This window comes from Copadichromis virginalis, linkage group LG6 (genome assembly GCF_057382275.1).
Source record: "Copadichromis virginalis isolate Kocher_CV1m ecotype Utaka linkage group LG6, C_Virginalis_male_GT1.1, whole genome shotgun sequence".
Taxonomy (NCBI): domain Eukaryota; kingdom Metazoa; phylum Chordata; class Actinopteri; order Cichliformes; family Cichlidae; genus Copadichromis; species Copadichromis virginalis.
In genome coordinates, this window is record NC_140623.1 from 36,400,865 (window position 1) to 36,428,439 (window position 27,575).

At 40.6% G+C, this 27,575-nt stretch overlaps 1 protein-coding gene across 2 annotated transcripts in view; it reads left to right on the top strand.

Annotated features, from left to right (window-relative positions):
- Positions 1-23,172, top strand: part of grk4 (G protein-coupled receptor kinase 4) — a 54,111-nt gene extending 30,939 nt beyond the window's left edge. The window contains exons 6-16 of one of the 2 annotated variants that reach the window (XM_085460252.1): positions 1,223-1,315; positions 1,787-1,850; positions 2,114-2,254; positions 6,294-6,484; positions 11,128-11,165; positions 11,692-11,781; positions 12,402-12,610; positions 16,459-16,596; positions 18,808-18,945; positions 20,170-20,301; positions 21,538-23,172. In XM_085460252.1, the coding sequence (XP_085316378.1) occupies positions 1,223-1,315; positions 1,787-1,850; positions 2,114-2,254; positions 6,294-6,484; positions 11,128-11,165; positions 11,692-11,781; positions 12,402-12,610; positions 16,459-16,596; positions 18,808-18,945; positions 20,170-20,301; positions 21,538-21,594 (1,291 nt within the window). In that variant the 3' untranslated portion in view covers positions 21,595-23,172. Of the gene's footprint in view, positions 1-1,222; positions 1,316-1,786; positions 1,851-2,113; positions 2,255-6,293; positions 6,485-11,127; positions 11,166-11,691; positions 11,782-12,401; positions 12,611-16,458; positions 16,597-18,807; positions 18,946-20,169; positions 20,348-21,537 lie in introns of both variants that reach the window. The other variant, XM_085460253.1, reaches the window with a different exon arrangement.
- Positions 23,173-27,575: the final 4,403 nt, after the last annotated feature.

Here is a 27,575-nt window from a genome sequence, read left to right on the forward strand (position 1 = left end):
CGGAGGTTTCTTCCTGTTAAGAGGGAGTTTTTCCTTCCCACTGTCACTTGCTCATAGGAGGTCATATGATTATTGGCTTTTTCTCTGTATGTATTATTGTAGGGTCTACCTTACAATGCAAAGCACCTTGAGGCGACTGTTGTGATTTGGTGCTATATAAATAAAATTGCATTGAATATGTGTGTCTGTATGCTGCATCTGTACAGATTAAGAATGCAGTTTGCTAACTAAGCTAGCTAACGTTAACTGATTGTTCAGCACTCCACCCTTTCATCCATAACAGTTACTTCTGGGTTTTGGGGGGTTTTTTTGTTTTTTTTTAAAGAGCAGCAACGCTGAAGCTTCAAAATGCAGAATCCAAAGCCACTGGGTGACGTCCTGGTGGTTATGTCAGTCTACTTTTTAAAATATGTAATCTGCCAACACTCAACGCAAGCACAGTAGATAGCTCAGCCTTAAAGTAACCGCAACACATCAGTGCTGTTTAGCTCACCGCTTTAGTGTCAAGAGATGGTGTTTAAGTCAAACATCTGTGGTGAGACCATTGAAAACAGACACTGATCTACGAGGATGACGCACGGATGTCAAAGAGTCGTGTCCTAACAACTCCCAGCGGAGTGGCAGTTTATGCACGGCTAGGAGACGGTGAGACTGTCACCCTTTGTGACCCCGCAGAGAGTTATATTTTTGCTGGGTGTTAGTGGCTTCCGTCTTTTGCTAAGAATTTAAGAAAAATGCAGTCCTTTTTGTGTGTGTGTGTTTCCAGACTTACACCCACATTCACGTGGCAGGTAAAATGAGATTAGATGTTCCGCTGAACCTCAGACTCAATAAAAAACGGTTTCCATAAATCCCGTTTCCTGGTTGAACTGAGTGGAACTTCCCTGCTCAAAGGCATTTTTCGTTTTTCATGGTGGCATATTGACATTCAGTGTTTTCCATCTTTCCACTGAGAGTGACTTTTGAACTCTGCAATGTCCATGGCGCACACAAAAGTTCACAGATATATACAGATGTGGCCGTATGTAATCCAGTGGGTATTCAGTCAAAGGATGTGTCTGTTTGTAGTCACTGCCAAGGTTTAAAAAAAGGAAGTGTTTAGGGGTAACATGAAATCTGGGTTTTTTCCTGGTTTACTCTGACATGTAAGATGTTATTGTTATATTTGATATGTTATTAAAATGGTCACCACTCCCCCTTCTCTGTCTCTCCTTTGCTCCAGAATAGTTCGTGATTATCTGAGTGGAGCTCCATTTTCCTCCTACCAGGAGTCCATGTACTTCTCTCGCTTCCTGCAGTGGAAATGGTTGGAGAGGTGGGTAGTCACAGCGTATTACACACTTGGAAAAGCAAACATGCAAAGCATGTACATTAAGATTTACATCAAAAACGTGACATGCACATACTAAACGTTCCCTGTTCAGGTCGTCTGAGGCTGAACAATTACTGTCTTTGACTGTCGCTAAAGCAGTAAAAGAGATATATAACGAAAAAGTAAATATTAAAGTATAGCAGAAGGAACGGTTTTTGCACTAAAACAGGTGGTAGTGCCAATCGGTGATTCTGTGTGAGTGGTTAATAATTGATGATGCTTTGCATAATGGCTTTGAAACCAAAGCAGGGTGGAAACAGCAGTCATCAGGGTGGATTAATAATATATTAGACCATTACTCTGTCTGCAACATCACATGGTCTGTGAAAATGAAATAAACTCCTATTTAATGTCTCCTCTGTGTTTTGTCTCTCTGTCTTTATCCCTTTCTTATTCTTCATTGCACCTCTGCAGGCAACCAGTAACCAAAAATACCTTCAGACATTACAGAGTACTAGGAAAAGGTGGATTTGGCGAGGTAAGAAATGAGGAATAAATAATGTTTTATAAGGTGGAATTATAATGACTAAAGTTATAGTTAAACTTTAATGAGTTAATTGGTTACAAGTAACTGTTAACTGTCAGTTAATGCACCAGCGTTTGTCGCCACTCCAGTGATGCTGGGTGGGAAAATCTGCAGTGTGACATATTAACTTCCATTAGTTATATTTTAGGGGCGTGTGTTTTATTTTTAATGCGCATGTGAGTGCGATCACGTTTTTTTCGCTGCTTGTTTTCCAGGTTTGTGCCTGCCAAGTACGTGCCACCGGTAAGATGTACGCCTGTAAAAAGCTGGAAAAGAAACGAGTGAAGAAAAGAAAAGGTGAAGCAATGGCACTAAACGAAAAACGCATTTTAGAAAAAGTTAACAGTAGTTTTGTAGTAAGTACTACTTTTTTCTTATTCAACCTTTCAACCGAATTTTACTTGTTTTGCCCGTCTATGTGCGAGACCGTGCATGCGTGAATGTGAGAGCACTGTCGGCTGCAGGATCCTGCAAATGAAACGGAATGGCGTGTTTGCAAAGGCTGTCGATCAGCTCTTAAAGATAGACGCCACAACTCGAGCTCTGTTTGTTTAGTGAGGTTGTGAGCCACAGTGGAAAAAAGACATGATGAGATAAAACTACAAAAGGGGGGAAAAGACGCATGATCTTATTGAACAGTGGCAGGTGAGAGCATTCTGCGGGGCGTTTAGGGAGGATGTGGAAACACGTTGACAAGTTCAGCTGCGCTCGCTGATTGTGCTGCAGCAATCGAAGCCAGCTTGGCTATTTTCATAAGAAACCTGCTATTCTGCAAACACGCCAGATTTGATTTCATTTGGAGCATACTGTCAGCCCTCAATCATCTGTCAATGCATTACTGAATTACTGTTTTGTTCCTGTGTATTTTTAGATTAATAAATTTTTTTTTTTGCCTTCTTGGGGCAGAGGTGTTAAAATAATGCTCCCCCCAGAATTCTGTGATGGTTTACTTTAAGATTGCCACTCTGTGACAGCTCAGCATTACGTCGCAGACACTCTTAAGTTTCTCAGACATTCCTGCCATATGTGACTGGAATTCATTTCACCAAAACAAATCTGTCATCAAGTAAAAGCAGCATGTTAAAGTGTGTAACCCAAATGTGATATTTAAGGAACTGAAAATTCTGAGGAAGCATCAATCTGAGGAACAAGCTAAAACGATCTCCAGAGAATGCCACAATAGTATTGGTGCCACCTTCATCAGGAAATGGCATCAAAATTGCTCTTCCTTGTTGTCCAACCGCACCACCTAAAACAAAGGCTGTTAGAAATGTTGAATTGTTTTTAAAAAGAGAACCCGCGGCATCTGAGTTGCAGACACAAGTCACATTTTAGCAGAGCAGCTGCTTGCAGAATGAAATGGTACAGTATCCTTTCTCTGAGCATGTGTGCCAGCCTAAGGAAAAGAAAAATCATTAGCCTGCCACTGTGCCTCCGGCTCTTAGTGATGCCATTGCTCTTGGCTGATTTTCCTATGGAGGATTTCTATAAATTGAACCATAGGCATGAGTAAGCAGTGGTTTTTGGCTAGCAGCGCATCGGAAACCTTTTTAGGGAGTCACCTACCGACAGGTGACAAATTAAAGGAAAAAACAACATAAAGTGTCGTTGTGTGGTATTGGGTTGCCGCATGCTAACAGAACAGCTTCAGTGTGCCTTTGAACTGACTCTCCAAGTCTGTAGAAGTCTGCTGGATGGATGGAACACAATTCTTTTGAGATACTCCCTCACTGCGTGATTTGAAGTGTGCTATATAACACTTTGTTCCAAAATATGTTAAGGCCATAACATATGACTTGAATCACTTTTAGATTCGTTAAACCATTTAGTAAACCCTCGTGTCTTACGGACAAAAAAAGAGACCATTCACATCAGGATAAAAATGTTTCTTCATTGTATAACCGCAGTAACACTACAGTCACTCTTGCCTATGAAAGCATGCTAGCACAATGTAACAGAGCCACCAGATTCCCTTGCTGTAGAGGTTATTGTTAAATCTTTTAATTTCAGTGCTAAACCAAAAGGAGAAGTCTACTACTAAAAGAAATATCGTATTAGTCATGGCTCATATTTAAAGTAGGACTTTATTAAGCGATAGTTTTGTGGAATAACTGAGTTGAGTTTTCTTGCCCCCCTTTTCTGTCTGACTGTGCATACCTGTCTAGCAGTGCACTGTTTCCTCTTGTATTGCGCTCTGATTTTCTTTATTCCCCTTTCAACATGTCATGAATATAAAAAATGAAATGCTTGAATTTTTTGATCCAGCTTAAATACTACATATTCTCATCAAGACTCCGATCCCACTGGAAAACTGGGGATGTGTGCCTCTCTTTCCATTTCGTCCAGCTGCATGCACAAACACATCTCAGGTGCTCAGGCTGGAAAAGAAAGCTTAGCTTTGGCTCAGTGTTGCTTCTTATTTCAAAACTGATTGTTCCAAAGACAACAAAATTACACCAAGTCCTCATTTAACATTCTTGGAACATGGCAAGGAGTGGCTAATACTCATGTAAATGTCTGGTCTGTATGCAGTGTGTACTTTGTGCATAAAGGAAAAAATACTGTGTGACTTTGACTTAACAGTGATATTTATCTGTAGTACAGTAACCTGGCTTTCCTGCAGCCCTGCCTCAAAGCCTGTCCATGTTCACTGTTTGAATGTACTGGCTGCCGTTTGAGTTGTACTACACGCTGGATTAGCTGGTTTGTGATGCAGCATGAGCTATGTAGCCTGTCCTTGTTTGAGTGAGTCATGGCAGAAGCATGTGTACGAGCATGCATGTGCACACACGTACACGCGCGCACACACAGGCTAGAGTGGGCTTGTTACAGAACCTCAGACTTGCAGCTCTTGTCACCTGGGATTGGCACATGATTCTGTGTGTGTGCGTGTTTGTGTGTGTGCGTGTTTGTTCGCGGTGCTGCAGGCAGAACTGATGACTCTTCATGTGCCTCTCTACCTACGAGAGCAGCTCTGTTGCCTAGCAACACTGACCAAACAGCAGTAGCAAGCAGAAGAGTCAAGTGCTCTCTCAAACCCCTCATTTCTCTCTCTCTCGCTATTCTGCTTTACCTTTTTGTGATCACTGCATGGTATTAGTCAGTGCATACTGTTAGTTTGCTGTATGTTTTAACCAATAACCTATCCGCATATTCTTTGTGTGTGGGTGTGAGACACGGAGCAGGGTGACCCTGCTTTAAAATTTCCAGCAGGTGAGGATGAGGTAGAGCTGCCTCACTGCGATGCAGATTTGACTCACTATCATATCATATTGAATTTTTTTTTGATACCGGTACCAATATAATGAAATTATTATATAATATATTTTTTTCCCCTGCAGATAAGTCAGACTTGTAATTTCATGTTTTTCCATAGAAGAACAGCATGAAAATACAAAGATAAATATGAGAATTATCTGAATATTTCTATTATTTTTGCTGACACTTTTTATTCATATTCTTTGAAACAGGATTTTTCCCTTTTCACAGTAAAATAAATAAGAATAAATGAAATAAACCACACTTCTACGAAAATGCTTAACTTTTAGGCAAAGGAGTAGAGCTCAGGACGTTAAGGGTCTTGCTGCATGCGTGTAAACCATAAATACAGCAAGACATACACAACAAAAGCTGAACCGATAATACTAGAGTAGCAATTACTGAACATTTGATTACACACTTGAACGTCTTCGATATTTGGGAGAGTTTTTGGATGTCTGCTCATAGTGATTCATACATTTTAATGAATCACTAAGCAAACTAAAAGGCTTTTGTGGTGCCACAATAAATTGATGTATTTTGCCAGCACATAAACAAGAATTTAGAAAGATTATTTACTTTGGTTTGGAGCACATATTTGTGTGTTTGTTTAGGTACATTTTGTATATATATGTATATATGAGTGTGTGTGTTTTGTTCACTTGGCCCATGAGAATATTTCCCATCTCCTTTTGTGGTTTGTTTCTGACTACATGCTCTAGCAGATGGAAATCCTCCTGATGGCAGCAACTTCCTGCTTGTACACAACAACGTATGCGCACACTGTACCCTGTGTGTCACTGACCCACAGGGAGGGGAAATGAAGGGAGGCTGGTGGGAATGAGGGAAGAAAAGAGACGGATGGTGGGATTAGAGAGAGGATGATTTTCTGTATCTGTTATATATCTCCTTGTTTCTTTTGTGTACATTCTTGACGTTCCATTCTGGATAATGGATGATTATTTGGGACATTAAGCAAACCAAATAAAGCAATTATGCTCTTCTAGCCACTCAGTAGTCTCTTAGCACTTCTCTTCCCTCTTCCTCCAGCACACTCATGCCCTCTTCAACATTTTCTCCTTTCTTCTTGCCTCCTCCCATTATTACCTCTTCCCCAAATTTGCCTCCCTCTCCTAGGTTAGTCTAGCATACGCCTATGAGACCAAGGATGCGCTGTGCCTGGTGCTGACCATAATGAATGGCGGTGACTTAAAGTTTCACATTTACAACATGGGGAACTCAGGCTTTGATGAGCAAAGAGCCATCTTCTACGCTGCTGAGATTTGCTGTGGCCTTGAGGACCTGCACCGTGAGAGGATAGTTTACAGGTAAGCTCACACATGGTGTCAGAAAAAAGTTTGGAATAGGTGTAGATAGTAAATTAAACAGTAGCCCCATATTATGGGTGGCATGCTGGTTAACACTGCCGCCTCACAGGATGATTATCCTAGGTTCGATTTCACGGGCTGGCTTTTGGCCTTTCTGGGTGGAGTTTGCATGTGCTGCTCATGACTTCGGCTCTCTCCGGATACCGTGGCTTTCTCCCAAAGTTCAGAGATGTGCTTATTAGGTTAATTGGTAATTCTAAATTGCCTGTAAGTGTGAAGGTGAGTTTGACCTGTGCAGGCTGTACCCCACCTCTTGTGGATATGCTCCACATGGATGGATGGATTTGACATCATATTTGCTGCATTGAGCTTAGGAGCTGGGAATTGTTCACAGATATTTAAGGATCTGTGTCTCTGTGGACGATATTGTGAGGTTTAAAGCCCTAGAACCACGTTATGTAAGCATGTTGTGGTACAAGAGTATTTGCTTACAGCTGGCTAAATGCCCTGGCATTTAAAGTTCAGCTTGCTCTCATGTGAATCGTTACCAGTAAAAGGAAAAAAAATAGATTATGTCTTTTGGGGTTCTGAAAGGAACTCTCTAAAGTCAGAAATAACCGTGATGTTTTCACAGTGATGCCATCAAAGTTACCTGTAACACGATGCCTAACAGGCTGGACGTAAAGTTTGAGAGGGAATGGTCTTGACTCAAATTTTAAGATTTTGCAGTTTTTGATTTGGTTCTCACTAAAGGATATCTTGGATTAAACTCTGCCAACTTTACGGAAGTATACAGGGAGTGCAGAATTATTAGGCAAGTTGTATTTTTGAGGAATAATTTTATTATTGAACAACAACCATGTTCCCAATGAACCCAAAAAACTCATTAATATCAAAGCTGAATGTTTGTGGAAGTAGTTTTTAGTTTGTTTTTAGTTTTAGCTATTTTAGGGGGATATCTGTGTGTGCAGGTGACTATTACTGTGCATAATTATTAGGCAACTTAACAAAAAACAAATATATACCCATTTCAATTATTTATTTTTACCAGTGAAACCAATATAACATCTCCACATTCACAAATATACATTTCTGACATTCAAAAACAAAACAAAAACAAATCAGTGACCAATATAGCCACCTTTCTTTGCAAGGACACTCAAAAGCCTGCCATCCATGGATTCTGTCAGTGTTTTGATCTGTTCACCATCAACATTGCGTGCAGCAGCAACCACAGCCTCCCAGACACTGTTCAGAGAGGTGTACTGTTGTCCCTCCTTGTAAATCTCACATTTGATGATGGACCACAGGTTCTCAATGGGGTTCAGATCATGTGAACAAGGTGGCCATGTCATTAGTTTTTCTTCTTTTATACCCTTTCTTGCCAGCCACGCTGTGGAGTACTTGGACGCGTGTGATGGAGCGTTATCCTGCATGAAAATCATGTTTTTCTTGAAGGATGCAGACTTCTTCCTGTACCACTGCTTGAAGAAGGTGTCTTCCAGAAACTGGCAGTAGGACTGGGAGTTGAGCTTGACTCCATCCTCAACCCAAAAAGGCCCCACAAGCTCATCTTTGATGATACCAGCCCAAACCAGTACTCCACCTCCACCTTGCTGGCGTCTGAGTCGGACTTAGCTCTCTGCCCTTTACCAATCCAGCCACGGGCCCATCCATCTGGCCCATCAAGACTCACTCTCATTTCATCAGTCCATAAAACCTTAGAAAAACCAGTCTTGAGATATTTCTTGGCCCAGTCTTGACGTTTCAGCTTGTGTGTCTTGTTCAGTGGTGGTCGTCTTTCAGCCTTTCTTACCTTGGCCATGTCTCTGAGTATTGCACACCTTGTGCTTTTGGGCACTCCAGTGATGTTGCAGCTCTGAAATATGGCCAAACTGGTGGCAAGTGGCATCTTGGCAGCTGCACGCTTGACTTTTCTCAGTTCATGGGCAGTTATTTTGCGCCTTGGTTTTTCCACACGCTTCTTGCGACCCTGTTGACTATTTTGAATGAAACGCTTGATTGTTCGATGATCACGCTTCAGAAGCTTTGCAAGTTTGAGACTGCTGCATCCCTCTGCAAGATATCTCACTATTTTTGACTTTTCTGAGCCTGTCAAGTCCTTCTTTTGACCCATTTTGCCAAAGGAAAGGACGTTGCCTAATAATTATGCACACCTGATATAGGGTGTTGATGTCATTAGACCACACCCCTTCTCATTACAGAGTTGCACATCACCTAATATGCTTAATTGGTAGTAGGCTTTCGAGCCTATACAGCTTGGAGTAAGACAACATGCATGAAGAGGATGATGTGGACAAAATACTCATTTGCCTAATAATTCTGCACTCCCTGTATTGCAAATTTTTAGGATACTATTTTAAAGTGCTTGTAAAACCTTTGGAAAGTTACAAAGGCTAAAGTCCATGCCCAACATTACTTCTGGCAGTTCAGTTCTGTCAAGTTCAAGATCCTGATAAATCACCTGATCTCAGTGCTAACCCACATCACCCAGTGGCTCAGCTAAGATCCTTGTACAAATCTAACTAGTAAATCTCACATAAGGCATACTTTAAGCTGCCTTATCCTACCTTCAGTATAGATCTGCAAGCTGCTTGGAACCCAGCTCCATATTTCATGTCATGTTTCCATATTTGATTGTGGCTGACTGTCTTGTTGCTGCTCCCCCGCCTCTGCCTTTCCAAGTATGTGAATGGAAAGGTGAAGCCTTCTGCCAAATATGAATTACTACAGATGGAATAGAAATTGTTTTTGCCTATAGTGGTCTTAGATGAAATGTGGTTATTTTCAACATCAGAAAACACTGCAGTTAAGCTGCAAAAAAGTTTGTTTGTAGTCCAAACCTTTCTGGTATCTATGTAACTTTGGTGGCATAATACCCACTAAGAGTCTACTTTAAAATGCAGTTAAACAAAGAATGAAGAGCTGCTCCAGCTAAATCCAGATGCACCCATCTGCACCTGGATAGCCTGCCATTATTTCCTTGATAGAGCTGGTTTTCATCACTTTTAACTGTGAAATGTCTGAGCTATAGCACACCAAATTTTCTGTTACCGGCTGAGCAAAGCGTCCAATGAAATTAATATGTAGGAAATATACAATATCCAAACATGATATATATTTGGAGATACATTCGAGTGTGGCTAAGGGTAAATTGGACTAATATTACCGTCTGTTTATTCTCTTCCACTCTGTGTACTTCTATAAACTGTATTTTAAAACAGCAGAATTCCTAATAAACCCATTCTCCCTGACACGCTTTTCTGTTTTTCTAATCAGACAAGGGAACAACTGTAAAATAGTGACAGAAGCTCATAAAGACTAATGTAAACCAGGCTATTTTTCAATCTGCAGCTATTAAGTGTTAAAATCCTGAACTTGTACTAATTATGCCGTGTGACAAATTTATGTCTGTGCTGCAATGTTAGCTATATTTTTCAGCTACTGTGAGGGCGTAGCCTTCTGTCCTAAGCTTGTGTACCATCTTAATTTTCTGTAGCTGCATTAAAAAAACCTCTCATATTAAATACACCAGGATGTTCCTTTTTATAAAGAAAAAAGTCACATTTAGATTAAAAATAGATGACATATATAAACATAAAAGTATAACTTGGGATTTCCAAGTCATCACAGCCATCAAAAATCTCAGTGGCTATACTGTGGTTGGAGCTATAGTTTAACCTTACGCCATTATGTAACCAGCTGTGCCTCATTTTTGTCATTCCAACAGACCAGTCAAAGCAAACTGGGCCCAGTCTGACCTTAAAGAAACAGGAACTATAATGGTGCATAACAGGCCAGGGGTGATAAGATATGTACAGTAACAATGTACAGTAAGAGAATAATAATGTGCGTTTTGAAAACAAATTTAACCCAGCAAAGTAATATAATATGGATACATTGAGGAAAAAGACCTAAGTGGCAAACTTCAGTGCTCAAGATGGCTGAAAAAACAACAACAAAAAACCCAGCACTATTTCCAACCATTTGTTCCAGCTCTGGTGTTATGAAGCGATTTATTCCACCGGAGGGTAACAGTGGGAAGGGTGCAGAAGGAAATCTTGAATGATGAAGTGTGACCAGATTAATGGTGTACTGATTTCAGTGAGGTGTAATTCACATGTCAAACTCAATGGGGCCTGAGAGTAATGTTAACATAAACACTGATGTTCTTAAAAGACCCACATGCACATGGCCGGTGTAGTTATAACAACATGCCGTGCGTCTTGATCTCAGCATGTGTTACAGTAACCTTCACAGTTGGCATTGTGGTTTTAAGTTGGCAGCAGTCCGATAGATTTGATTACAAAAGAGTAAAATAACATGTTGCTGTGCAAGTTAAATAGAATAGAATAGACTGGGCTTAATTAAAAAAGGCTTAAGTTTTAAAGCTTCAGCCAGGAGATTACAGGCCAGTGCAATAAATGAAGCAAATAAAGATATATGATACATGAAAGGCTGTAGTAGCTCAAGAAGAGAAGAGTCAACTAATGAAAACAGAATAGTAAATTCATAAATAATACAAATATTTATCCAAGGGTTTAATGTTCTCTCCCTGTTGTTAAAATTATCACAAAATCAGAATTCATCTCTAATGTGTCATTTTTTTTTTCTCTTTACAGGGATCTGAAACCTGAAAACATCCTTCTGGATGACCGTGGTATGTCCTAGCTCTTTTTTCACTGTTGCTTTCTTGTTTAATTTACTTCACGTGTGTTCCAAAGACATTTTTTTGTTTTGTCGTTATTTTTTTTCTGTAACTTGTGGCTCATAATGTCCAAAACAAACACGCACTTTGTAACTTGTCGTGTTCATAATGTTCAAGCCCAGCAGCAGAACGTCTCCCCATCTTTTGGGGCTGAAAAGTCATCTCAAGTTTCTCACATCACGCTCTTTCCTCTGACTCACACTTAGATCATTTATTCTCCAAATTGGGCATATCTTGAAATTGAGGAATGTGCTCATTTTTAGCACCGCTCTTTTCCCCTCGTTCTCCTTCTCCCCGCTTCTGTTCCAAGTCAGTGTAACGTGGCCATTTCCACGGCACTGTGGATGTCTTGTGTGCATGTTGTCGTGTGCCTTGTAAGTTATAACTTGAAAATTATTGTTAAGAAAGCATGCATTTAAATCTGAAACATAAATTGAACACTCTCTCATTTTGCGATTTTTCTGTGGGTATCGTTTAGGACATATTCGAATTTCAGACTTGGGCCTTGCTGTGCAAATCCCTGAAGGGGAGACGATACGAGGGAGAGTAGGCACCGTTGGATACATGGGTAAGAACTGGTTCCTTTTCATTGCATTGTGCCCAGTGATGTCGATCTTCTTCCTCCTTTTTGTTCTCAAGTCTTTGCTCAGGGCACTGATTTAGCAAAATCACAGCACTGTTCTGCTAACTTCTCTTCACATGTATTGGGTTTCCTTATTTGAACTTCAGCATCTATCTCAGTTCTCCTTATGCCTCCGATACACTGGAAGAGTTTGACAAGACTTGTAAAAGACCAAAGTCTGGCACATTCTCACATCTAAAAACAATGTGCAAGTATGTTGAGGTGATTGTTGTAATTGTGAAGTCATGCTACATAAATTAAATTGAACTGAATGTGCCATATGCTAGAGTCGAGACAGAACAACCTATGATAATATTATTCTGTTTTATTGTATTGGACATACTGGCAGCTCTTGAGTTTTATGGCCACCTGAGACCTAATGATGAGCATACCACGTCCTCTCATTTTGTGACACTGTCAGTAAAACGGGCCGTGTGTATGGTGGTTTTTTGGCAACGCTGAAATTTCTGGAAAAATGCGATTCGACGTTAAGCCAACATTTCAAGTTCCGATTTTACAGCTGTCTGTCAGTTTTCCTCACCCTTCATGACTCCTTCCCATTTCAGCACCCGAGGTGATCCAGAATGAGAGCTACACCTTCAGTCCGGACTGGTGGGGGCTGGGCTGTCTGATCTTTGAGATGATCCAGGGCCAGTCACCTTTCCGCAAGCGCAAGGAACGTGTCAAGCGTGAGGAGGTGGACAGACGAGTGCGGGAGGACCAGGAGGAATATTCTGATAAGTTCTCTGAGGAGGCGAAAGACATCTGCAGACAGGTGAGGCTGAAGAAATGACAGCGAGAGTTTTGAGAATAGGTGAAAGGTGGAAGGACGGGAACCAACAAATGCAAATGAAGATACAAAGTGATGTGGTGGCAGCAATGACTTAATATTCAGGTCTTTTTATATAGCGTGTCATTATTGTCATATGTAGCAACTTTTATGTTCTGAGTAGCATTATTTCTTTCTTTGTTCATTTATTAGCTTTTATTTGGTTTAAAGAAAAACTCGTTTGCTGAATTTTACAGTAAAGTTATGTTACTACAAATTCTTAATTTCTAAATTACTATAAGATCTTTAAAGAGGTGTTTTTATTTTATATATTGAGTTAACGTGGACCAAATTCTACACATTAGTTTTTAACTATATTCATTCATTCAGTTCAGGTAGGAAGGAGAAAATTAGTGGGTGAGAGGCAAGCCAAGATTACCGTACTGCACATTTTTTCTGTCAGTGTGTGCCTAGTTCTCTGTTTGTGAAAAAGCTACACTGTTTACACTGAGGTAGACGACTACACTGCTCAACAACTTAAGGGAACATTTTATTTGAAGTAAGTTAAACTTCATCTTTCTGTCAAATTAGGAAATATTGAAAAGTTCTGAATCTGTCACCTGCTTTGGTGGCAACAGGTGCACTGGAGAGGCAGCAACCACAAAACCCCCAAAAAAGGGAAAGGGATTGCAGAGACTATTGCTAAAGCAAAACCCTGTGACTGGTTTTGCTTTTTGCCAATGTCCTTGTCACTGCTGTTAGTATGAGACCTGTAACTGTGCCTGTAGCCCATTCATGTTCCACAGTTAGTCCAGCTGTTCCAGAATGGCACCTATGTATCTGCTGTCATAAGAAGCTTTGCAGTGTCTCCCATCAGTATCCAGAGCATTGACCTGGAGAAACTGGGGTTGAGTTGGTGGAGGGTTTATCAGTTTTACCTTCATTTTAGCTGACATAGCTGCTGATCCTGGAAACAATGATGAGATTTTTCAGTTTAGTTTTATTTATTTATATATATATATATATATATATATATATATATATATATATATATATATATATATATATATATATATATATATATATATATATATACACACATACATATATACATATATATATATATATACACATACATATATATATATACACATATGTGTGTGTGTGTGTATGTATGTATGTATGTATGTGTATATATATATATATATATATATATATATATATATATATATATATATATATATATATATATATATATATATATATATATATATATATATATATATATATATATATATATATATATAATTTATAGTAGGGGTGTAACGATACACAAAATTCACGGTTCGGTTCGATACTTGGGTGTCACGGTTTGATATTTTTTCAATACAAAAAAATGTTCATGCCTTTTTAATTTGTCATTTATTAAAATTATAAATATATATTTTAACTCAAAAGTACAGTTTTTAAATGTAATGTTGCTGAAACAACAAAATAATTTAAAAAAAGTAAATAAACCTATCTGATCGAGAAATCCCTCATCTTTGGAAAAGAGTTTATTACAGAGAAATGGCTCTTTTCAAAATAAAAGCTATACTTTACGCTTCTTCTGGGCTATATTCTCAGCAGCATATTAAACATAGCAGGTCCCCATACGGAGAATCATGTGCTAACGGCTGTCTAAATGACTCCGGTAAAGTTTGTAGCATGCTGCTTGTTGTTTTGTCTGCTTCCACTTGTCTTTGCATTAGGATGATGTCGGCGTAAATATCCATCACCGTTAATCTCGTTAAAATGACTTTAACGTCATAACGCGGAAAATCTCTGTTAACGAGTTACCGCGGATCGCCCCGTGCGTGGGGCTGGACGGCGTCAACACGTTAACAAGCTAACTGCGCACTAGTTCCCACCAACTGAGAATTGCGTGGCACATCCGGCATACTGTTTTACTTGTGTCCATGACGCACTTACCATCAGGGTCATACTCACATGAAAACCAAGATAGTTCCAAACGCCAGATCGGAATGAGGGTGGAGGAGGTTCAATTTCGGGTAGCGTTGAGGCATTTGCCATGTTGCAACGAGCTTAGCTTCTGTCTTGCTAGCTTGCGCTGCGCTCAGTGTATCTGCGCTCGACAGTGCAGCCTAGGCGGAGTAGTCGAACGCAGATCCACTGAGCTCTCAACTTTTGTAATTTCAACGTGTTGTCGCCTCTTGGCCAGGACTCCCTTGCAAAAGAGGTTTTTAATCTCAATGGGACTTTTCCTGGTTAAATAAAGGTTAATAAAAAAAAAATAATAATAAACACAGACAGCATCGTCAGAAGAAATTGCCATGCCAAGGTATTCTTAGTCTATCTATCGATCCCAATTCACAGGAATCACAATTAATGCTGTAGTATTGGTCAGAATTCCGCTTGCAAACAGTTATCACCTATTTTATCTTGTGCCTCCAGGTCAAGGTCATGCATGTTGTTTTACGGGCAGCCATGGATGCTTTTGGTTGGATGTTGTTTTTTTTCCTTTTGTGTCATTGTGGCGGGATTGTGACAGTCAGCTTTTGGACGGTATGTTTAAGCTGTGTGCTATATGATGTTCCTGCATTCCCTGCCTTTCTTTTCTGCTCTGTGCGCCTCAACGCGGCTCCTGTCAAAAATAGACTTTCAGAGGAGTTGCATCTGGTGGAATCACACCACTGGCTTGGGCGAGCACTTTCAGTTTTACTGGCTGGAATTCACTGTAAAGACAAAACAGTGAGCTGAAAAAAGCTGAAAAGCTTTGTTTACCTAATTCACATGATACATGGTCATTTCACCCTGTGTCTCAGTTTGTTTAAGGAGATGAGCTGCTCCTTTCAGCTCACTTAGCTTATCTCTCCCCCCCTCCTCTGTCTGACACAATCTCCATGATGGAGCCACTGAGCTGCTCTGCTTATAAGCAGCATTGGTACATTTTTTTGTGTGACGCCGTGGAACATTGTGACCCACGGTTCAGCAGATTTAAAGACTCCCCAGGGAGAGGAGTTGTTGGGGGAGCAGGGAGACGAAAGGGTTCAGCAAGAAATGGGAGAAAGAAAATAAGGAAGAGGAGAGAATGCAGCAAAGGAGAGGGGTGGGGGTGGTGGGGGACCATATCTGCTGTGCCAAAGAGATGGCTATTACCACATCCCAAAATAGACAAGTGATGTGATTTTTCAAGAGGAGAAAGCGAGAGTGAAAATCTGCTTTGAATCCTGGTGTAAATTGGACGAGAGTTGCACAAGGACAAGAGAAACGAAGGACAACCAGAGAGAGAGAGCGTAAAAGATGTGGTGAAAAGTGAGACGCCGCCGGTTTGGTGGTTGTGAAAGCGATCGGCATCAGGATGACAACGGGGCCAGTGAGAGTGTCTGCTAGTATCAAACCACTCAACAGCCCTCAATCCGCACCGTCAGCCTGCTGCACTGTAGGTGGTGTGCTGGTAATATTACCCAGAAGTCCTTACAGTGACGCTCTCTAATTCTAGCCATAATAGAGCTGCATTAACCTTTGAGCATATGGATTTGCGTAGTCTTTATTAGATTATGTGGGGTCGGAAACAAACAGTCAAGAGGATTACATGCAACTCAGCTATGTGTGTTTTGTATACACTGAACTGGAGGGATTAGTCGTAAAAGCCTGCATCACAGGAAACCTCCTCCCTCTTCTTTGTGTGTGATTTATTAAATGGGTTTTTTAATTTGATGTCCTTTCTAGTGAGAAATGTATAAGGCAATAAAATTATCTACCTCGGTCAATTGAGCCAAATGCAGATCATTCTTGAAGGTTGCAGTGTTTATAAGTGTCTTCCTTCTTCCTCTTCTTTTGCTGTGTCTTAGCTCCTGGCCAAGGACCCCAAGGAGAGACTGGGCTGTCAGGGTGGCGGGGCCATAGAGGTCAAGCAGCACCCCATCTTCAGAAATATCAACTTTAAACGACTGGAGGCCAACATGTTGGACCCTCCCTTCATCCCAGATGTAAGAGCCTCACATCTCCAAACTCACAGTACACACAGGAACATTTCAGAGCTTGGAAAAACTCTGCAGGAAATGCCACTGTCACAGTAAACAAACGCACATAAGCAGCTTGTTATCATGGTGAGAAGTGGGTGTGTAATTTCACTGTCGTTATGTTAGCTGCCCTTCTTTAATGGCAATGATGTTCCCAGATAAATTTAGTTTAACCAGAAACTCTGTAGCACTGTAATTTTGTTTTTGGTTTATGTTTTCTTTAACTGGGATTTAGAGATAAAAAAAAAAAAAAAAAGAAAAAAGAAAAGAAAAAAAAGTGAAAGTCATTGGATTTTCAGTGCCGTAAATGGAATGAGGGAGGGAGAGTACTGACCTAAGGGGTTAAATCAATAGTTGAAAATAGATAGTGTTATCTGTGGTTCTATTTTGGGTTATACACAAGAGTAGGCCACATTGAGGAAAAACAGAGCACTGTGGAAATCCTAAGCATGTGAAGAGTTCATGTTAATCAAGAATCCATCTGATTTCACTTACAGTGGGGCAAAAAAGTATTTAGTCAGCCACCGATTGTGCAAGTTCCCCCACTTAAAATGATGACAGAGGTCAGTAATTTGCACCAGAGGTACACTTCAACTGTGAGAGACAGAATGTGAAAAAAAAATCCATGAATCCACATGGTAGGATTTGTAAAGAATTTATTCGTAAATTAGGGTGGAAAATAAGTATTTGGTCACCTCGAACACGGAAAATCTCTGGCTCTCACAGACCTGTAACGTCTTCTGTAAGAAGCTTTTCTGTCCCCCACTCGTTACCTGTATGAATGGCACCTGTTTGAACTCATCATCTGTATAAAAGACACCTGTCCACAGCCTCAAACAGTCAGACTCCAAACTCCGCCATGGCCAAGACCAAAGAGCTTTCGAAGGACACCAGGAAAAGTATTGTAGACCTGCACCAGACTGGGAAGAGTGAATCTACAATAGGCAAGCAGCTTGGTGTGAAAAAATCAACTGTGGGAGCAATCATCAGAAAATGGAAGACATACAAGACCACTGATAATCTCCCTCGATCTGGGGCTCCACGCAAGATCTCATCCCGTGGGGTCAAAATGATCATGAGAACGGTGAGCAAAGATCCCAGAACCACACGGGGGGACCTGATGAATGACCTGCAGAGAGCTGGGACCAAAGTAACAAAGGTCACCATCAGTAACACACTACAACGGCAGGGAATCAAATCCCGCAGTGCCAGACGTGTTCCGCTGCTGAAGCCAGTGCATGTCCAGGCCCGTCTGAAGTTTGCCAGAGAGCACATGGATGATACAGCAGAGGATTGGGAGAATGTCATGTGGTCAGATGAAACCAAAGTAGAACTTTTTGGTATAAACTCAACTCATCGTGTTTGGAGGAAGAAGAATACTGAGTTGCATCCCAAGAACACCATACCTACTGTGAAGCATGGGGGTGGAAACATCATGCTATGGGGCTGTTTTTCTGCCAAGGGGACAGGACGACTGATCCGTGTTAAGGACAGAATGAATGGGGCCATGTATCGTGAGATTTTGAGCCAAAACCTCCTTCCATCAGTGAGAACTTTGAAGATGAAACGAGGCTGGGTCTTCCAACATGACAATGATCCAAAACACACAGCCCGGGCAACAAAGGAGTGGCTCCGTAAGAAGCATTTGAAAGTCCTGGAGTGGCCTAGCCAGTCTCCAGACCTCAACCTCATAGAAAATCTGTGGCGGGAGTTGAAAGTCCGTGTTGCTCGGCGACAGCCCCAAAACATCACTGCTCTCGAGAAGATCTGCATGGAGGAATGGGCCAAAATACCAGCTACTGTGTGTGCAAACCTGGTAAAGACCTATAGTAAACGTTTGACCTCTGTTATTGCCAACAAAGGTTATGTTACAAAGTATTGAGTTGTATTTTTGTTATTGACCAAATACTTATTTTCCACCCTGATTTACGAATAAATTCTTTACAAATCCTACCATGTGGATTCATGGGTTTATTTTTCACATTCTGTCTCTCACAGTTGAAGTGTACCTCTGGTGCAAATTACTGACCTCTGTCATCATTTTAGGTGGGGGAACTTGCACAATCGGTGGCTGACTAAATACTTTTTTGCCCCACTGTATGTCTGGTTTAGCGTTTCCCTTATCATTCAGACATTACTGAGTCATTCCAATGCTCTCCTTCTTTTTTTCTCTGTTAGCCTCGAGCTGTGTACTGTAAAGATGTCCTGGACATTGAGCAGTTCTCCACTGTCAAAGGCGTGAACCTTGACCCCACAGATGACGACTTTTATTCCAAGTTTGTCACAGGCAGTGTCTCCATCCCTTGGCAGAACGAGGTACTGCGAGCTCAGGCCGTTGAGATGATGTCATTGTTTACGACCACAGCACATAGAAACACCTGCATAAATGATGTGCACTCTGCTTTAAGATGAATTTGGATGACAGAGTAATAATAAGTGTACATTGCATGTGAAGTTGGCGCATGTGTGTAAGTGCAGGTGTTCAGTTATGTCCTAAATGTCCAACGTGAATGGAGAGGGAATGACAGTCACTCCTACGAAGGAGTATTAAGGCCACGATAAGAAAAAAATATTAACGACCAATTTGAGGATAAAGCTGAAATTTCAAGATTAAAGTTGTAATTTTATTTTGAGAAAAAAGTTGAAATGTGGAGATTACAGTCTTTGCTTCAAGGCAAACTGCCGCAGTTTCTGTACCCTCTGAGTTAGTGAAATCATACTCAAGAATTGGTTTTTGTAAATGGCAAATTTGTATAGCGCTTTACACATCCAGTCATCCACCCATTCACACACTGGTGGAGGCAAGCTACAGTTGTAGCCACAGCTGCCCTGGGGCAGGCTGACAAAAGCGAGGCTGCCATATCGCGCCATCGGCCCCTCTGGCCAACACCAGTAGGCGGTAGGTGAAGTGTCTTGCCCAAGGACACAACGACCGAGACTGTCCGAGCCGGGGCTCGAACCGGCAACCTTCCGATTACAAGACGAACTCCCAACTCTTGAGCCACCTTCGCCCTTTCTTGTAACCAAGAAAGAAATGATTTCTCTTTTAGCACATAAAGTGTGGTGATAAATATGAGGACGATGAAAAGATGGTGCAAAAAGCTGCATCTGGTCCGACGGACAAACACAACCTGAAAGAGCGGACAAAAGGAAAGGGCTGGCAATGGACAGATGCAAGGTTATCGATGGTTACACCTTCGTGCAATAAAGTGGATGTATTTTATATCACGAGACGACCAATCAATTTGTTTAACTGGGTGCTCTAAACATTGCGTTTTGTAGAGGGTATAGCAAACATGGCAGTTTGTCTTGCAACAACAACGATAATCTCCACATTTCCCCTTTTTTCAAAATACATTTTTGGCTTTAACCTTGAAATTTAGACTTTATTTTCAAAATGTTCAACATATTAATTTTTATGTGTGTGTTTATTAGCAGGGAGCATCTCAAAAGACAAAAGATTCCTTGCAGCAGATTTGACTACTAACTAATTTCCACCTGTTTGAGGTTTAATTACTCACACTCTCTTTGTGTGTGTAGATGATCGAGATGGAGTGCTTCAAAGAAATCAACGTTTACGAGACAGACGGGACACTGTGCCCAGACCTGGACATGAACCGGCCTAACCCTCCACCAAAGAGAGGCTTCTTCTACCGCCTGTTCAGAAGAGAGGCAAGTGCTAGTGCTCCGGCAACTGTGCGAGGGGGTGGGGGCTAAGGTACTTCCTTTCTTCCTACTTTCCTTGCTTCTTTTTTTTCCCAAGGCCTTATCCAAACTCAGCATGTTGAAATATTATCTCTAAGCTGTGAAACTTTGTTTGAATAAGGCCCGTCTTCTCTTTGTAACCCTTCCTCACTAAAGCTTTGCATATTCTTAAGGGGTGATTTGTGCTTAGGGGATGTGCTAATAGTGATGTAAATTCAGTGATGATAAATGATTCTAACAGCATGTTTGTTTGCAGGATTGTTCAGCTTACAGGGTATTTTCACTATGTCCCTCCTGTTTGTTATTACTGGACCTTATATTGTGCTTTAAACTTCCCTTGAATTCTTGTAATTTCACACAGATTCCTACCTTTTTTGTCACAACTTCTGTTTGATCCCAGAGATTTGAATAAGAAGATACGTGATCCCTTACTGCCCTTTAGGGTCCCATGGTTTAGGTGGGGCAATATTGTGTGTATATAGTGTATCAAGTCATGAAAAAGTATTTGCGCCCTTCCTGATGTCTTCTGGGTTTTTGTTTTTTTTTTGTATACTCATCACACTTGGGTGTTTCAGGTTATCAAACAAATTTTAACAAGAGTAAATACAAAAATTCTGGTTTTAAATCGTGGGAAAAAAAGTCATCCAAATATGCCTGGCCCTATGTGGAAAAGTAGCTGCACTGAACATGAGAGATAATAAGGAGAATGAGAGTTACAGAATTTTTTCCCTTCCTGACCTGTTTTAGACTTTCAGGTTACTTCCAGGCCAACTTATCTTATTAGTGGAAGCTGTCAGGATCATAGAAGACTGAGATGAAGACTGCAGACACTGTTCTCTGGTCCCTCTTGGATTCAGAAAATGAACATCAGTCAAAGATCAGCCATCTCTTTGCAGTAAAAGATGCCTGCTCACATCTTTAGAGAGAGCTTGTGCTTTAACAGCACACATTTACATAGCAGTCCCACTTTCTATTCTGGTTATTATGGATACGTTGAATTGCATGTCTTGCAGTATGTCATCTTCTAACTCGCTTGCAGTTGAGTATTTTACTAATTCCAGCTTTGGCCCTACCGAAAAACCACATCTAATGTGGTTAAGTGAGGGTTACAGGCAAGGGTGACATCATCTTGCACATGTGAGCTGGTGCAGCGATGCAGGTTTCCAATGTTAGTGATATATCCTCACTTTTACTCCTTCCCAGATCTGTTTTGAGGGCAGTTACAGCGATGACGAGACTGAAGGGCCCTCGCGACTTTAAACCACTCCCTTCACCTGCACCCTTCCGCCGCAGAACTTCTCCACAAACTCCAACCGAGCGCAAATCTTAGGAACTCAGTGAATGTTGACCTGTATTTATGAGCTGTATTAAAAGTGTATTATAATTAAAGAAAAAAGTATGAGTTTAAAGATTTTGTACATTTGTACTTGAATTTATGTCTAGATGTATATTTTCACTAAAGGTTGTATTGTACAAAAAGCCATAAAAGTACCACTTGAATGCATACATTTACATTTTTATTTCCTTTTTTATTTTCTTTTGGAATGAGTATGGATAAAGTGTGTTGGGGAGCTTTTTTTTGTTTTGTTTTTAAGAAGCACAGTACCAGTAGTCTTTTTATTTTCTCAATGTAGCATAAGGCCTTTTTGTTTTCTTGTGAGCTGTAATTTTGTCTTTGATTTGGCCAGCGTGACATGTTTTTAGTACATCAGCTCTGCCTGGTTTCAAACTAGCCCTAGCCTCCAAATGCCTCAAGGCTCAGGTAGTTCTAAATGAAGTGTGTAGATTCTAATGAAACGGGGTTAAAAATGAATCTAGACTACCGTTGCTGTGTTAATGCCACACTGCTTAACTTTTCCTGTCTGTTTCAAGGACTTACTGCCCCTGTGTATTTAAATTGGTTGAGGTAATCTGATCCCTCTCTTCAGCCCAGTTATGCAGGTGGCCGTGTAGTGAACTGTCTTCTAGGTGCCTGTACCGACCCAGTTCTAGCAGAGGTGGCGAGTTTACTCCTAATTGTGGTTTATTTAGCACGTGTAAGAGTTAAATAGTAAATATGATATGGTGGAGGCCATTTGCAGTAACATGAAGCCTGATCCCCATCATTACTGGACCTCTCTAGAAATCTTTTTTTCATGAGCTGCGAAAGCTCAGAACATTAATTTTTAGATGCACAGCTATTGAGTAAAAGTCTGTTACATTATTCACTTAGGTTGAATATTTTTGGGGTGATTTATCTCTATTCCTCGTCTTTTTTTCTTTGCTGTGTTCTCTGGCTTTTATTTCCTTTTCTGACTGTGTCCAGTTGTTTTGAATTGTTTAGCATGCATATGGCTTTAAGCAGACCAGAAAGCCTCTGGGTGTTTGGACACATTTGACTGAGTTGGAACAGGAAGACAGATGATAAAGGAGGCGATGTTGGAAATGTAACATAGACCTGGCCTGCAGCTGACAACTGCTTCTTTAAAAAAGAAACGACAACAAAAACTCTTGCGCCTGATCAGCTGGTTCAGATGTCAGCCGTCTTTGGCCTTTGTGCTTGGCTGATCGCTAGTTGGCCTCCATTTATCCTCCCTAGCTATAACTGTTTGAGATACATGTAGAATTTGTTACTGATGATGGGCACCTTTGACTACTATATTCAGAGCTTGGATGTTGCTCTCTCAGGAATGACCTGAGAAAGTTGCTCATGTGCGCAGATGCCGAGAAATTAACAATCAGTTGAGTTCTGAATTGCAGAAACAAGATTGTTTTACATTTTCCTACAGCCCTGTTTCCTTCCAAGTTAATCAGCCAAGAGCAAATACATTTTCTTTACTTTCCCCATTTATATATATATATATATAAAAAAACAAACAAACATGTTCACCATTTGCTTTTTTCTGAGGCATTTCAGACCCATTTTATGAATTTAGCTTTGGAGGCAGTTGCTGTTTACTTCCACCTTCTGTTTTTAATGCTGTGAATACCCCACCTGCACATGTTAGTTTTATGTGTATAACCTAAATGATTAATCAATTTTTTTTCTACAGAAAAGCAAAGTCTGCATTTTGTCAATACAGCGCTTCAGAATCATGTAGGAGCTTGATTCAATTCCTAACACTTTTGAAACTGTATACATTTAAAGTGGCACACATATAGGTCCCCTATGTAATTACCTAATTTGGAGAAGTGGCTTATTCTAAGAGTTTGTCCCCTGTTGCACATTCCATTATCAGGAATCAGATGGGTGCATCTAGCTGTCGCCGGCTTCTTGTCATTGAGTTTCTTAGTGTCTTTATTTCGTTTGTTGTTGCTCTCAGGCACATTTGAAGCTGATTTTGCTTGCCTCTGTAGATTTTAGCCTTTTAGCTCTTTAGCCTCAAAAACCTTGTAAATTATGTATTTCTAACATGTAACTGATTCACTCATTCTCACAAGGAAACTAAACTGTGTTCACCACCCATGACTCTATCATTGTTTTGACCATCTTTACTCTTACACCTTCCATATAGCAGTGAAGAAATTCTGTTTTTCGTTCCATTGCACTAATGGTGTGTTTTGACAATGACTATGGGAAAAGTGTCTTTAAACTTTTGTTGCTTTGTTTTTATTTTGTTTTTTTGCCAGTGATACCAAAAGCGACATAAACTAAATTAGAATTTCTTTGTTATCTGAAGAATTTAGTAGAGAAAGACTGACAGCCTTTATTAAATGTGCCAATAACCAAGTTAATTTTTGACATCCTGCCTTTTTTCAGCCTCTTTATCCTTCCGTCCATTCTTAGAGAAATCCCTTTGCGTAAAGGAACTTTAAACAGCTCAACAGTTTTGAATGTCCGCACTAAGTGCATTGTAATGCCTGTTTAGAAAAATGCATATGTTTTATTACTCAAGCATGTATCAGTTTGTAATACTTCAGGTTCCTTGTATATGTAAATTATGACCTTCTAGTGCCAACATATCTCACTGGTATCTGAGGACATCTTTATGAATCGCAAGGCGACCAGCTGAGTCTTTGAATTCATAAAGCGCATTCCTTCTCTTCTGCCTTTCCTCCAAGACTCTGATGGTGAGTCAAGCCACTTCCCGAACACTGGGATGGCGCTCACCAGCGACGTTTCGAAGCGCAAGTTATTTAGTTTACTCAAGTCTAGCTTTGGGATGACCACCGACACAGGCTGGGAGGTTTTGCGGGGTTTCACGTTCTTTTGTCCAGATTTGTCAGTTAAGTAATATTTTCGAGAAAGGGAGAAATGATGGATGGATTATGGGTTTTCAAACTCGGCCTGGGACTTCTTGATTTTTCTTCTTTATTTTGTATCTGTACAGTCATGTCGTTCAACCACTGCAGTCATTGTTAATTCTTGTACAAGTTGTATCACTGGTTGTTGTACCATATCTGACATTTGTAATTATGAAATAATACACTGCCATTTGTATAAAAATACTTGTGTCTTGACTTATTTGATCTGTGTTTTTTGTTTTATTACTGTGAATAAAAGGCCATCGATTGGAAGAGTATAAAATGTAATGATCTAGTGCTGGGGGAAAAAAAGTATCCCCCCCCCTTCCTCTTATTTGTCACCCTTAGATGTTTCAGCATTCATCAAATTTTAATGTAAGACAAAGATAACCCAGGTAATTACAAAATCAATTTTTAAATGATTTCATTTTAAAGGCATGATGAAGCTAGGGATGGGAATTCATAAGAATTTAGCAATTCCATTATCGATATCACTTATGGATTAAAAATCCTTATCGATTCTCATTGGCTCTGCTTTGAAAGTCATCACCATCACTAAGCAGCATATCTGGGGCTGTGGTCAATATTCAATCAGCTTTAACATCACTCTGGGTTGTTGGCTATCTAAGCGTTAGCATGCTGTCTGCTGAGATGCTTGCAAAGAGCCGAAATTGTGTTAGCAGCAAAACTGAGTTGTTTCTGTCCTGGATGCAGTTTGCATTTTGCCATCACGCTCCATATGTGGAAAGGTAATGCTACCCTTGGTAAATCACAGCCTTCTTAATCAGGAAATCATGTAAATAGAAACCAATCTGAAGTAGACAGAAATATTGCAAAAAGCAACACATTGTGCTTCAATCTAAAGGAACTCAAGAACAATTAAGGAGCAAAGTCACTGACATCTGTCAGTCTGGAAAGGGTTACATAACCATTTCTAACCAAGGTGAGAGACATTATCCACAAATGTTGAAAACTTAGAAGAGTGGTAAACATTCCCAGTAGTGATGCGACTACCATAATTACTCCAAGAACTCATTGACAACTTATCCAGAAGGTCACCAAAAAACCCAGAACAACATCTAAAGAAAGAAGAGCGCGTGCAAAAAAGGGTGTAGCTATTGCGGTATACAGTGTGTTAAGTGGAGGAGTTGTACGGGGAGATGGCCACAGGCAGAAATGATTTCCTGTGTCGTTCAGTGGTGCTTTTTGGTAATCTCAGTCTCTCACTGAACGAGCTCCTGTGACTGACCAGCATGTCATGGAGTGGGTGGGAGGTGTTATCCAACATTGTCTTTATTTTGGACAACATCCGCCTCTCTGACACCACCGTAAGGGAGTCCAGCTCCATCCCCATAACATTACTGGCCTTACGGATCAGTTTATTGAGTCTGTTGGCATCTGCGACCCTCAGCCTGCTCCTCCAGCATGCAACGGCGTAGAGAATTGCACTGGCCACAACAGACTCATAGAAAATCCTTAGCATTGTCTGGCAGATGTTGAAGTACCTCAGCCGCCTCAAAAAATACAGATGACTCTGGCCCTTCCTGTAAAGTGCTGTGGTGTTTTTAGCCCAGTCCAGTTTATTGTCAATGTATACTCCGAGGTATTTATAGTCATCCACAATGTCAACACTGACCCCCTGGATTGAAACAGGGGTCAAGAGTTTCCTGGTCTTCCTGAAGTCCATGATCACTTCCTTGGTCTTTGCCATGTTGAGCAGAAGATGATTCTGCTCACACCACGTGACAAAGGAGTCGACCACAGCCCGGTACTCTATCTCATCATCCCTGCTGATGCACCCAACCACTGCAGAGTCATCAGAAAACCTCTGAATATGGCAGGTCTCTGTGCAGTGGCTGAAGTCTGTGGTGTAGAGGGTGAAGAGGAAGTGGGAGAGGACGGTCCCTTGTGGTGCCCCTGTGTTGCTGATTACCTTGTCAGACACACACAGTAATCTAAACGAGATGGAACAAAAGCATTGACAAGTATGGCGGTACTGTTTGGAGTGATTGAAGGACGAAGGCGGTTAATATGATGAAGATGAAAATAAGAAGACTGAGTGATATTATTCATATGTGCCGTGCTGTCGAGGATGACACCAAGACTCTTAACCGGAGGGGAAGGTGTGCCAACACAGTTATCACTGGATAATGAAAGACTTCTGGTTGGAACTTTAGTCAGTTTTGATTTGGTGCCTATTAGAATAAATTCTAAAGTAGTGATAGTATGATGGTCTGGGCCTACTTTGCTGCTTCAGGACCTGGGCAACTTATCGTAATTTATGGAATCATGAACTCTGCTCTCTACAAGACAATCCTGAATTAGAGAATCTGGCCACTAACTCAAACCCTGAAAGTCAAGCACACTTAGGTCAACAGGACTGTGATTCTACACACACCAACAAGTCCACATCTAAAAAAAAAAAAAAAAAAGAGTTTTGGACAGTCTCGTCAAAGTCTGGACTCAAATCCAATTGAAATGCTTTGGCATAACCTTAAGCAGGTCGCTCACGCTAAAAAACAAAAAACCCTTCAATGTGGCTGAATTAAAACAATTCTGCAAAGAAGAGTGGGCCATAATTCCTCCATAGCACTGTGAAAGACGCATTAGCAATTATCCCAATAAATGCTTGACTGTAGTTGATGCGGCCAAAGGAGACACAACCAGTTATTAGGTTTAGGGAGCAGGTAGATTTGGGTGGCTTTTCCTCCCTTAATAAATGAAATAATCATTTAAACAGCATTTTGTATTCATTTGGGTTATATTTGTCTAATATTGAAATTAGTTTGATCTGAAAAAAATAATAATAATAAAAAAGAAACGAAATCCGGAGTAAAATACTTAAAGTTTATGCCATTAGACCTACCTTTGTTCCATTCATTACCTGCTTCTTCCAATTTGTCAGAGATCATAGCACTAACAAATGAATAAATGATCGAATAACTGTGTCAGGAGGGGCTGGTTTCAGTGCATTTGTTTTTCCTTCCTACGCTCTCTTATCAGTTGACACCCACTGT